The 13,702-nt window shown below is 44.2% G+C and overlaps 1 protein-coding gene across 1 annotated transcript; it reads left to right on the forward strand.

Moving 5' to 3' along the window:
- The first annotated feature begins 2,690 nt into the window (after positions 1-2,690).
- On the forward strand, positions 2,691-7,517 carry GPR83 (G protein-coupled receptor 83). Its single transcript, XM_054269851.1, has 4 exons — positions 2,691-3,425; positions 4,277-4,402; positions 5,417-5,550; positions 6,367-7,517. Exons 1-4 carry the CDS (start codon positions 3,039-3,041, stop codon positions 6,989-6,991), a joined length of 1,272 nt encoding a protein of 423 aa, XP_054125826.1. The 5' UTR covers positions 2,691-3,038; the 3' UTR covers positions 6,992-7,517.
- Positions 7,518-13,702: the final 6,185 nt, after the last annotated feature.

Below are 13,702 nucleotides of genomic sequence, written 5' to 3' on the forward strand. Positions count from 1 at the left end.
TTAAAAAATCCCTTCTTACCAATGTAATTTCAATTCCTCTGCCCCAGAAAAGCTCAAAAATTCAATAAAGCTATGGTAGTAAAAGATTGTTCCCAGGAGCAGGGGCAGGGGGAAAAGCACACTGTGCTGTGTATTTAAAAAGAAAAAAAAAAAAGGCATTATTCCTCATTTTGAACACTTCCAAACTTTTTGGCATGTCTAGCTGACTTTTTTATATTCTTATAATCTTTTATTCCCACCAGGCCTGTTTTCTAATTTGTTATAATTTTGTTAAGAGTATTCTTGCAAAGGTATTTGTGATGACTTTTTTATTACCTGAATTCATGATCCATCCATATAGCTTTATTTCAAACATTATTTTTCACTTTAGAAATGGCATAATCTCACAGGCACCTTTTATAAAAACCACATTCAGCATGCCAAATCCTGACATTTCTGTGCAGCTGCCTGTTTTACTGTTGTAGTGCTGGGGATTGATGAGCAAGGGTGAAGTTGGCAGAAATAGGTACCAAGCTGCCAAATCTGTTATAGCCTGTTCTCTAGTAACAACCAAACATAGGTGAGCTGCTTAAACAGCTCATACTGGAGCGTGTTTTAAATACAAAACTGAATCAGAAAGGTGTTGTGAAGCAGAGAAAGGCACACCAGCAGCATGGGAGACACCTGACACAGAGAGCTTCCACTGGGCTTTTCCATGACCCTTTGTGGGTATTTTGGGTGTGCCTGGACCACCTCCTCTGGATCACAAGACACAGAATGCAGCTCAGAGGAGAGTGGACTTGAACTGACTGAGGGGAGAAGTTTCCCATCCTCCAGCAGCCTGGCTAAGGAGGGGAGAAGGTACCCTGCTTTCCTGGATGAACCTCATCTTCAAATTAAGAATTAGATCAAGGGGCATAAATAAACAAAGCTGATAATTTTTGCTGAAATACAGATTATAGTACAGGAGAACAGGATGTAATAGATGTGAAACCATAAGAGCTGGTGTTTGAGTGGCAGAAGAGGGAATGCCTTTACACACTGGCCAGCAGTGCTGGAAGGGAGAGTGGGACTTGGGAGCTGCTGGAGCAGCATAGCAAGCAGGGGCGGACATATGCCACTGACCCTTCTGTTCTCATCCCAAACCTATAAGAACACTGCTCTGTCCTACTGTTTTCTTGAGCCTTTATTTGAGACTGGTTTCCTGACAGTGCTTCTGAGTGGGACGTTTCTTCTCTCTGAATGGTCAGGTGTGACTGCCACCTTAGCAGCTCCAGCAGGCCCACTGGAAAGCTTTCTCTGAGACAGTTGAATTGCCTGAAGAGCTTAAATTGTTCAATTTAATGGAAGAAACAGACTGTGGCAGCAGTGTGCAGAGTAGCTCTGTGGGTTGTCTATTCTGCTTGTTCTATTGTGTCCAGCTCCTGAGGAGTGGTGAAGAGAAGGAAGCTTGAGCATTTCACTGAGGCAGTCACAAACACCTTTTGGAAGAGTTGCTGTCCCCAGTGAGTGACCAGCTTATAATAATACAAGCTTTTCAGATAGTGGTCATTTAATTAATGGTTAAGTAAAGCCTTTTATGCATAAAACCAGCTCTGGCTGGGGTTAGTTGGCATGACCCAAGCAGATCTGTCCTCAGCAAAGATGCAGCACTGTACATGTGCACTTGGGAAGTGGCGCATCTTTCTGTGTAAGATTTGTGGGTCTTGGTCTCTTGGTCCTGATTTTCAATTTCTTGCTGTGTTTTGCACTGAAGAGAGGCAGAGGGAACACACAGGCTGCTATCTCATTAATGCTTGGGAACAGCATACAGCTTCTTTTGCTTTGGATACTGGACTCACTGGGCTGGGACAGTTCCTGTTCTGTGTCCTGTATAATCACATCTTTGTAACTACCTCTATTCCTACAAACCCTACAAAGCAGTTTCACATCAGACTTTTATTCCTTTGGCTGAGAGGAAATACCTGCCAAGGGGAAATGTTTTGCGGAGAAAAGAAGAAACCTCACAACTTTGTAAAAGTTGTAAAGCCCGGTATGCTTTTATTATACGCGCCGGATGCAAGTCCCCCAAAAAGGCATGTGTGCCTCTGAAGACCTCGGGTGGTCTTTTATCCCCCTTCCAAATGCATATGCATACAGTTTCACAATAAGTTCATACATATTCATTCTGCGTGACATTTAGCACCAGTTCTTCTTTATCAAAGGAATTTCTAAGTCGGGGGCAAATCGACCTTGTGGTCTTTCTGTTTTTCTTTCTCTGTCTCCTTGCTGTCTCCTTGCTGTCTGGCATGCGAGTTTTTCCTTCAGCTTTGGCCTCACAGATTTTCACCTTTCTTAGGCACTTCACCTAATTCAGAATGGATCTTTACTCTGTCTCAGAAACTTGAGTATTCCATGTTTCTCTGAAAGAAAAAATGTCACTGGAAAAATACTCTTAAGTACAATAAGGCAGCTTGTTAATTACAGTTCATCTGTTACATTCTATTCTATTCTATTCTATTCTATTCTATTCTATTCTATTCTATTCTTTATGCTAAGAAATAACCTGAAACTTGCCTGCCAGACCTGTAAAACAGCTCAGATTTCACCTGTCCTGAGAGAGCAGAGCTGGCACACGTGCTGCTGATGTATAAACAGCATGGAACTTGCTTGAGCTGGGCTGCTGGTAGAGAAAACAGATTCTGACATCTGAAGGGAGCGACTTTGCCATTCTCTCAGATGTACTTAGCTGGGAGTAGCGCCCGGGAGCGCAGCTGCATGGAAAGCAGCACGTCAGAGCACAAATTATGTCATGCAGCCCAATGACTGCAGAAGATCCCGGCTCGGAGCTCGCCTGGGGATATAAAGCCGGCAGAAGGACAAGAGCAGCGGCGAGCTGAGCGGGAGAGCAGCACATTGCGGGAGGCAGGAGCATCTCCCGGCTCCCCGTGTGCCGTGTTTGCAGCCCCCGAGCGCGCCGGGCTGAGCGAGGCGGGAGCGGCTCTCCCGGCGCACGGAGCGAGTTCTGCTCCCGCCAATGAGCCCTTCCAGCACCGCAGGAGCGGAGCAGCGGTCCAGAGATGTTGTCCTCTTTTGTCTGGCTCACCCTCCCCGACTTGGTTACCGCCTTTGTGAGCCCAGGAAAGTTGCCCCTCAACGGGAGCCTGGAGAAGACTTTTGTAGTCCCGAACGTGTCGGGTTTCTTTTCCTGGGATAATGACAGCCTGGCCGACTGGCGGAGCTTTGTGGACAGGAGCCGCTACGGAGCGGAGTCGCAGAGCAGCACGGTGAAAGCCCTGCTCATCGCGGCGTACTCCTTCATCATCGTCTTCGCCCTCTTCGGCAATGTCCTGGTCTGTCACGTTGTCATCAAGACGAAGCGGGTGCACTCTGCCACCAGCTTGTTCATCGTGAACCTGGCTGTAGCCGATATCATGATCACGCTACTCAACACACCTTTCACGCTGGTAAGAGGGGGCAGAGATGCCTGGGATGCCCCACCCCGGAGGGAAAGGAAGCACCTCAGCATCCTCGGACATGGTGCAGCCAGGGATGGGGGGGGGAGGATGCACCACCACAACTTCCCCCATGACTAAAGTAAATTTCTCTGGGCCTCTACAGTGCCGTAAAGGTGCTTTGGTGGCTTTTCCTGCTTTACACTGCTATAGGCAGTGTGTGGACATTCTGCAGATATCTGTCCACTCCAAATTACAGCTATTGGAGTTGCCTTTGGAAAACCCCACATGTATTTTTCTTCTCTGGTTCATGTTATCTAGCTGAAGATCGGAAATTACCCATTTTTTAAATGTGGCCCTGATAGTACTTGAGAAATAATAGCTTTGAAGTGAGTGCTTAGTACTTTGTAGCATCTCATCTTTTTTTTTTTTTCCCCTTCTCTTTTCTAAAGTATTTTGAAAGCAAGGCTATAAACCTCTTAAAAAAATTAAATGCTTAGCATTGTTTAACAAGCTCTTCTGAAAAGCTGTAGTTTGCCTGAAGTGAAATAAGGTGTACAGGTCAGCCCTATCCCATGAGTGGAGGTTAAAAGGAAGAGCAAATATATTGACTGAATAGCAAGACTGCAGAAGGATACACTGTAAATAAAACAGAACAAACAGCTTTTTGCGCAGTGCTGCTGTATTGTTCGAGAGGCCACTGAGGAGCAGTAACCTGCCTCTTCAGTGTTCATATAATTATACAATTATACAAAGAACCTGCTATCTAATACGTGTCTTTTACACAGCACAAGGGATTGTGTACTGGAGGTGTACCTAAAAGCAGTTGTGAGGTGCACAAAACTAATGGTCTTCTTTTTTAGGCTCGTTTTGTGAACAGTACCTGGATCTTTGGGAAGGGGATGTGCCATGTCAGTAGGTTTGCACAGTACTGTTCCCTCCACGTCTCTGCCCTGACCCTTACAGCCATTGCTGTGGACAGACACCAGGTGAGACCTCTCTGAAGCAGAGAGATGGAAAGCTTGGGAGGGCGTAAGTAAACTGAGAAGGATGATCCCATGTCCTTTGCCTTTCAGCTCCCAGAGTACCGTAAGATTCATGAGAAGCTGACAGGGTAGGGGGACAGTTCTTGTTGTCAGAATAGTTTCAAACCCACAGCAAGGTAGGAGGTAACCATCACCTAGCTATCTCTTTCAGCTGAGTAAAGGGAGCTTTTAAGGCAGCAGATAATCCAGTAGCTCTCAAACAAGGAGAAAGATCAAGATCCTGATAGGAATTCATGTGGACAGCTCTCCTTTGAGGTGCCTTGTCCAGTACTAGGGTTGGAAAGGACATCCTGGTTAACTTTCTCAGCTCTATCTCCTGATGTTCTGGGATGTCCCACCTCCTGTTACCCTGAATATTGGAGATCTGACTGTAGCACACTGGTGTTTGTCACAAGCAGAGCTGTAGCTTGCTGTTGATAATGGGCTCAAAGCCGAAGACATTTGGGTATTATCAGCTTGGAGTCATTCAACAACTACCCAAAACTGTTTACAGTTGGCATTTTCTGCTAGGAAGATTGTTTCCAGAAAATGCACTCACTATCAGAAGCATTCCCATGGAGGTCTGGTTAAACCCTTTGGTTCTTTGGTCACTGATAGTGGAGAGTTTAAGACTTTTTTTCTCCACTTTTTTCTTTTTTTTTTTTCCCCATGAAGGAAATTGAACATGGTAATGAACATGTGTTAACAGCTCCTGTTATGCAGTTTTTCCCACCTAGATGAAGTACTGAAGTTTGAGGATAGGACTAAGATCTAACTTGAGCCATATTTCATGGTGTTAAAATTCAGGTTTTCATGTACAGCTTACACTCATTGGGAGCTGGGTGATGGCTGCACTGCTTGCATGCTAAATTACCATATTAAGTAATAGATTTCAGGCTGGAAGGTTGTATGGAAAAAAAAAATATATAATTTTTTCCAGAAATGTAATAAGCCTAGATTTTGGTTTATTTTGCACAGGTTATAATGCACCCCCTGAAACCTCGCATATCTACTGGAAAAGGTGTTATGTACATCTCTGTAATCTGGATCATGGCAACTTGTTTTTCCCTACCACATGCTATCTACCAAAAGCTCTTTACCTTTGAATACAGGTAAGGATGTGCTCTGCTTTCCTCCACAGTCTCCCTGGAGGCCAAACTCTGAGCAGTCATACTTTGGTATATTCTACTGAAAATCTTGAACATATGTCAAGGTCAGCCAAACCTGGATCTAAACTACAATTTTCATCCGATTCCTTCCGCAATGTCTGATATCCTGTCCTTTTTATTCTTAAATATTTTATCTTTATTCTGTCCCACTAACCACCTGAAACAGGCTAAGAGGTTAGAGGATCTGGCTTGATCCTTTACTTTTAGACACTGGCATTTTATGCCATATACCAATCTGGCCTGTTTGGGCAGACCAGAAATGGGAAATAAATGCCCAACCTACCAACCAACCAAACAGAAACCCACTAAAACCCAAGAGGTTTTAATCTAGTCCTTTGCTCTAGGAAAGTACGTAAATCTGTCTCAGCTGTCAAGAGCCTTAGTATTTGGAAAGTGCTTTAATGAGGGAAAGGTCCTTAATATGTGCAGAAAATGTGTTCCTATTTGCCAAAGGACAGAAAATAAAAAACTGCTTATATGCAGCTGGAAATTTTGTAATTGATGAAATTCATAAAATTATCATAAGGTCATGAATGCCCATAAGAAATTATCACCACATTGCTCACTGGCTGCTCCATGGCTTAGATCCTTGAAGAGCAGAGCTCTGCTCAGCTGTGACATTTGTGAGATAAACACAGTGTTTGCTTTCAGACCCTGTGGCAGGAGCCCTCTCCCAGCTGGGTCCTTGTTTCTGATGTACTTATCCCGCCGTGCCTGGCCATATGTGCCTCTCATGCTGTCCCATCTCTCCGTTTGCAGTGAGGATGTCACCCGGTGCCTGTGTCTGCCAGATTTCCCTGAGCCCGCTGACCTCTTTTGGAAGTACCTTGATTTAACAACCTTCATTCTGCTCTATGTCCTGCCCTTTCTGATCATCTCCGCTGCCTACGTGACGGTGGCAAAGAAGCTCTGGCTGCGCAACGTCATCGGGGACGTCACTGTTGAGCAGTACTTCGTCCTTCGCAGGAAGAACAAGAAGACCATCAAGATGCTGATGCTCGTTGTCGTCCTCTTTGCGGTCTGCTGGTTCCCCTTGAATTGCTATGTCGTGCTCCTCTCCAGCCAGACCATCCACACCAACAACGCCCTGTACTTCGCCTTCCACTGGTTTGCAATGAGCAGCACCTGCTACAACCCCTTCATCTACTGCTGGCTCAATGACAGCTTCCGATCAGAACTGAAGGCTTTGCTCAACATGTGCAGAAAAGCCCCCAGGCCCACGGAACAGAGGCTTCCCTCCACAGTCCCATCCTACCGACTGGCTTGGCCAGAAAACGGCAACTTCAAGAGGTTGCAGGCCTCCCATGTCCTTCCACCATCCTCCAACATCCAGTCGGGAAAGACAGACATCTCTGCAGTTGAGCCAATAGTAGCTGTGAGCTAAACAGTGGCCTTGGACTGCACATAGATTTGGCAAGGGCTAAAATGGTGGGAAGATGTGGAGCCCTGGCCACACAACAGGTGATAAAGCCAAGAGGGAGGTTCTGCAGGAGGCAGTATGAAAGAGCTGCATGTTTGGTGCAGGCTGGTGACAATGGTGAGGAGGCCCTAGAGGGGAGAAAGTAAACTCTTCCCAGGAAGGAACTTTGATCTTTGCCAAGGTGACTTTGGACTGGCTTGCAGGATGGGGTTCTCTGCATGTGTGTTGCTGTAACCTGCATGACTAAGCCTTTTTAGAACTAGGACTCTGTGTTTTGCTGGTACTTAAACAACATTTTCATTACATCAGATCTCCCTTCCCCTTTCCTGAGTCTCTTCGTAGCAACATGGAAATGGTTGAGGTGTAGACGTTTAGGTTAGTATCTGAGATCCAGTGCAACTGGGTAGGAAAGCATTCTTTCTGAACTGGGGTCTGAAAAGTCAAGACCTGCTCAGAATGAAGGAACAGATCTATTCCATAATTTGTGTGTGTGTGTTTAAATATGCTTACAGAAGTGGAGGATATGATAGACTTTGATAAATAGGAGCCTCTTACATCACAGGCACTTTTTCTAAGATAGCTTTGAAGAAAACTGGATGCCTATTCTTCAAGTTAGTCAATGGTTTTTCTTCTAATAGATAACTAAACCCAAAAAACATACAAAAAGTTGGACATAACATTCAGAGTTGGAGAATGGATAATTAAGTCCTATTGTGGGTTTGGACTAGAACCTTTTATCAAAATATCTTTTCATCATTGTCAAGTTGCAGCTAGAGGATCACACAATTTGAATTATTAACTTGCCTTTGAATGTTGCTGTCTTACCCTGTAAAGCACCTGTGTACTAGGGAGAATATATTTTCATGAGGGCACTGGCATTGTGCCAGTGTCAAACCATGACAACTTGTCACTTCAGACATTTGGGACATTTCATTCCAGCTAAGATGTTAGCTCTCTGGAATCAGTTCATAAATTAACTGCTTTGAGAGAAGAGATGGTATCTCTGATAGCAAGTAATAAAAATGGAACATTTGTCTGCAACTTATCCTCTGGTTGTACAATTTTGGTGCTTTTAAGGATAGCTGAAATGTGTCCTATTTGGCTAAGTGGCTAAGAAAATTCATGACTGCCAAGTGTCTGAAGTAGATTTCAGAACTCAATGTTCTTAGCAGAAGAAAATATGGGTTTGAAAAAATGGTGTTCCAAAACTTGTACCTTATATAGCACAGAAAACAAATGCTTCCTTGTGCTGTGGAAATTAGCCTGAATATCACACCAGGATGACCCATTCCACATTTAATTTGCAGTATTCAGCAGTGAAGTGAGAAAAATCTTATTATAAATGGAAAAATAAAAGAGTGAAGCTGTTTTTCTCAATGTCCTGTAATAAACTGACAGTTCTGAAATTATTTTAAGCCTTGTGCAGAGTTTTCACACCTCAGCATGTAAAGAGACTGAAATATCTACCACTCCTTGCAGCTAACCTGCCCTTGCACAAGTGGTTATCACTCTCTTACTGTGAATCCAGTGCTATTTTACTGCCCTTTATCAATGCCTCTGGAGTCAGAATATTTTGTATCATTTATCTGCAGAATCAAATCTTTCCTCCTGTCTTATTTGACCCCATACACCAAGTCCTATTTCCTCCCTCAACACTTGCAGCACATCAGCCCTGAATTGTTCAAGGACTTGAACTGGGTGATCATTGTAGGTCCCTTGCAAATGAACTATTCTATTCTATTCTATTCTATTCTATTCTATTCTATTCTATTCTATTCTATTCTATTCTATTCCCCAGTTGTGCAGAGCTTGTGAACCATGCTCCCCATTGCAGTGGCAGCAGAATCCAGCACTTTACTAGCAAATAAATCTCTGAGAATGCCAAGTACCTCAGTAAGATATCCTTTCTTTCGAGGCTGAAAGAAGCATCTTAAGATTCACAGGTTTTGAGTGCAGTTGTCATCCTCCTATGTATGAAGAACACTGCAGTAACTCCAGTAGACAAAATCCTCAAATGCCTTCTCAAAAGCTGCTGGTGAGTCTGAGTGAGGCTCCTGCAGTTACAGCTCTGCATCCTGCACCCCTGCACTGGGTGGCAAACCTTTCTCCTCCAGGCTCTGCTCAATCCTGAATCTGGGCACAAGGGAGGATGCAAGAAGATGAAGCTGTTTGATTTGAATCAAAGGAAGAGGAGGGATGGACTGGATAAAAGAAAAGAAGAGATAGACTGGACAGTGAACTTCAGGAGCCTGTCCAGGAATGAACAGGTGGCTGGTGGCCAGCAGAGGTACAAGTCTCTGAGAGACTTGGACAGCATGGAAGAGGGGGACATGATTAAAGCCCTGGAAATGGTGTCCTTGGAAACTGTACATCATACACTGCGTGTTCTACAATGTGCTTAATGTGGTACAGTGTAATTTTGAATAATCAGCTATTTTTCATTTTCTTCATGTCTGATTTGGGATTCTGGACAGACATTTGGCATTCACCAGTGCTGCTGAAATCAGTGGGGGGTTTGTGTTCTGTGCACACAAAGTGCAGTATGATGCAAAATACTCCAAAAATATTACACTCTGGGCAATTTAACTTGGGTATGCAGGCTTCATAGGTATTTTTCCATTCTACCCCATCTCTCTTGCAGACCAGAAGGTTCTTTTAAAATTCCAATACAGCCATTGGTGCATAAACTGCATTCAGATGCCATCTTGGTGGGTGTGAAGGGAGGATCTGAGTGTGGATATAATGAGACACATGTACAGGATGGAGATTATCTTCAATTTTCCATTTGGTGTGTGTTTGCTTGCTGTAGCTGGAGTTTTTGATCTCTTTTGAATTTGAGAGGTGTTGCAGGAGGCACTGAACAGCTATTCATTGCAGATCTGCATAGCCCAAGAACAGGTGTGTTTTGCTAGTGTTTTATTCATTTTCTCTGTAGAAAGATGCAGAGACCTTGCAAGGGAACACAGACAATGCCATAATGTATTTTGCAGCTTGTGCTATTCTGAATAGCACTCAGGGGAAAACAAATCCTTGAAACCACCTCTTCCTTTTACACATAAAAGGAGGACAACTCTTCGAATCACACAAGGAGAAGATGACAAATTTCTCCTGAACAGAAGAAAAGCACTTCACCTTTGGTTGGTGTTGTTTCTAACTGCAGGGCAGCCCACCTCTTCTCCTGTCAATGTGGGACAAATTTCTCCACTGAGCTGATGGAAATGAAAAGGCAACTGCTTAAAATATAGTAATGTCCTGTAACTTCAGGAATAGTAATTCCATTGTCTCTCTGGCATTTTCAAAGGATATCAGACACCATCTCCAGGCTGTCTTTATTTACTTCCACACTTCTTATAGAAAACGTGCTGGGAGATTCCAGCGACTTCAAAATCACAGTTTTCTGAGAAGCACAAACCTCTAATTTCTTCAATTAATATATTGGCTAGCCACCACTAGCTGTTACAAACACGGTTTTTGTATCTGGCAGGCACTAATCTCTTCTCTCTGGTGACCAGTGACAGGACACCAGGGAAGGGAATGGCCTGAAGCTGAGTCCAGGATAGTGTAGGCTGGATATCAGGAAAAGGTTCTTCACCCAGAGGATGATTGGGCCCTGGAGCAGCATCCCCAGGGAAGTGGTCTCAGCACCAAGCCTGACAGAGCTTTGTTTTCCAAAGGAGCATTTGGACAGCACTATCAGGGACAGGATATGATTCTTGGTGTGTCCTGTGCAGGGTCAGATGGATCCTGATGGGTCCCTTCCAACTCAGGATATCTTATGAATATTTTATTTGGGGACATCTTAAATATTTGCATATTAAATGTGAAACTTCAAGATGTATTTGGATGCAGTTTGGATAGAACACAATTAAGAGTCTGGCTATGAACTGCATAGAACTCATGAATGGATCGCTCCACAAGACCATGATATCATTGCTGGCTACAGACTTGTCTGCTTGTTCCAAATTTCAGGCTACAATTGTGCACTGAAGCTCCCTAGTAGGGAGATTATGCTGGGCTTAGCAACAGCTGCATGAAGCTGTACAGCTCTGGGATGTGAACAGGGACATCTGCACAGCACTGAGCTATGACCTGTGCACGCACTCTGTTGTTTCAAGAGCTCCAGGGATGTCATAGTCCTCTAAGCAGACTGACCTAGAAACTGCATGTGGACACACAGAGAGAGCTTTAGAATAGCAGTTTCCCAGGAGACTGAGAATAACTATTATTCACATCTGCCTTATTCATAAAGCCCTTGAGTGCTGGTGAGCGCAGCCAGGTCCCCGCTGACGCAGTCTGCCAGCCTTGTGTCGGGGCAGCGGGCTGTGAACACGCTGCACCCAGGAAGGCACCTACACCACCCTACAGCTCCTGGAGGCTTGGCTGGAAGTGCTGTGCCTTCCCACAGCCTCAGTATCCAGTCCTGGTGAACTTCCTTGTGCCACCAAAGGGAAATGAGGATGGGATCCTCCTCTGCTCTCCCCATCCTACACAGCCCAACAGAAGGGCAGCCCCTGCTCCTGCCTGTGGGTGGCACAATGGGTTTGGGAAAAGGTCTGGACTGGCACTAAAGAAGAAGGGAAATTATTTAGCCCATCCTTTTTTCCTTCTGGGTGCAATGTCCCCCATAGGCTGTCCTCTGGCTTGCAAGTTTGAAGGGATTTCTGAGTCATGGTGCAATGAAACTTTCCACCTCTTGCCTTAGGCTCAAAGCCATTTAATGATAGTTAGAGAGGCAGAGGTGAATCCAGTGATCATCACAATGTCCTGACCAGAAAAAAAATTGCCTTTATATATAAAACAAATGAGTGCCTCCTGGCCAACTGCCACAGTTTATAAACTGAGTGTGGATAATCCCTTTGGCCACTTTGGGTTAGTTGCTCAGGCCATGTCTCTTCTTGTGCACCTGCTCTTTGGCAGAGCTTGGGAAACTGAGAAGTCCTTGGCTTAGGGTAAGCACTGATCAGCAACAACCACAACATCAGTGTGTTATCAGTATTATTTTTGTACTGAGTCCAAAACATGGCATTCTGCCAGCAACTAAGAAACAAGTAACTGTATCCCGGATGAAACCAGGGCACCAATTAAATAACTGAAGGTCTAATAACTGATTCCTGGCTCTAAGGTGTCAGCTTACTTATTTCCACAATATGTTGGGTGAGGTCCATCCAGAGCAGATATGTGGTGGTACAAGTGCTTGACTTTTAGCCCCTGAGGTCACAGGGATATGAGGATTTTAAGACATAGTTACATTTTTTTGTAGGCTTATTTTTTTCAGTTAAAAACACTATGATGTCACAGGTCTGTCAGAGGTCACCAGTTTTTAAAAATATGAAGGACATGTATCAGATGTTCTAAAAGCACATCATCAGCCTCTGAAGGTACAAACTTGGTGGGATATATCAGAGGGACATGTAGGGTGGTGATAACCAAATTGTTATGGTCTCATCCCTAGTGATTTTTGGAAGTTGCTCTAGAAGTGAAGTATTTGCCCAGAATTTGTCTTTGAAGAAGTCCTGAGACAGGGCTCAGGAATGATCTGACACTTGAACAAGGAGGACAGCAAGGAGCAGACCCTTGAGCTTTGCACTCAGCATTCCTGTTCAGCAGTGCAAACACATTCCAAGAGAAGCAGACAGTAGCCTTAGGCTCTGTTTCTCATCCTGCAGCTCAGATTCCCAGCAGAGAGACCTGGTTCTGAACTGAGCAGCAGCACAGATTTCTCTTATCCCAACTGAGCTCAGATGAGAGGGAAAAAGCAAACAAAGCCCCCAGTTCCTCTGCTGCTGAATGGGAGATTTCACTGCTGTTGGTTTAGATACATGAAATTTGTAAGTGTGCAAGAGCTAAAGCAATTCAAAGGTAGCACAAGGAGAGAGAGCCCAGGCTGTTTTCATCCCTGGACTGCTTACCCATTCAAATGCCTTCCAAGGCACTCAGCACTTTCCCTGGACTCTGTGGGTAAAGCAAGAACCTGACTTAAGGGGACTAACTCAGCAGCCCCTGGGCTGGGTTGGAGTTCATTCGTAGGCTAGGAATGTTGTTTGCATGAAGGTGTTTGGTTAATCTCAGTGATTATAAAAAGTTTGAGATTACTCACATCAAAGAATCTGAAGAAACAAAAGAGAAGATGCAAATTTTACTACCTAAAAAGACTGAGTACTGTTATAGTGTGAGTTCTTCGTCGCAGTCTTTTAGGGGAGGGTTGATAGCATGACATGAACCAAACAAATGTTTGAATATGTAATGACAAAGTCGTACTGTTTTCATTACATTGTGTCACTTCAGAAATATACTTTTTAAATGGTTAATAGGAGAAATTACTTCTTATCATTACACTAGTAATTTAGTATATTAAGTCAAATATTCCATTATGAGGAAAGCAGTCTTCTAGAGCTTCTGGCCACACAGTCTGCATGACAGAAACACCAAATTGCCCCTAATGAACAGCTAGGCATTCATTTATGCCACTGTCATGTGGTCTGTGCGAAGTGGTGCTCAAAGAAAAGATTTCTAAGGAAGTTTATTCCCATGACACAGCTTTGATTCTTCCCCACTTCTGTGACAGACTCACCTGTGCTTGTACTGGAGGTTAAATCCCTCCTTCCACCTCCACCTTCAGAAAACCACTCAACCCAATTTCTGTCTTTCTGATCACAAAGTGCAGTCAGGACATCC

Source organism: Melozone crissalis, unplaced genomic scaffold (assembly GCF_028551555.1).
Source record: "Melozone crissalis strain CALT ecotype California unplaced genomic scaffold, PUWL_Pcris_2 ptg000008l_1, whole genome shotgun sequence".
NCBI classification, from domain to species: Eukaryota; Metazoa; Chordata; class Aves; order Passeriformes; family Passerellidae; genus Melozone; species Melozone crissalis.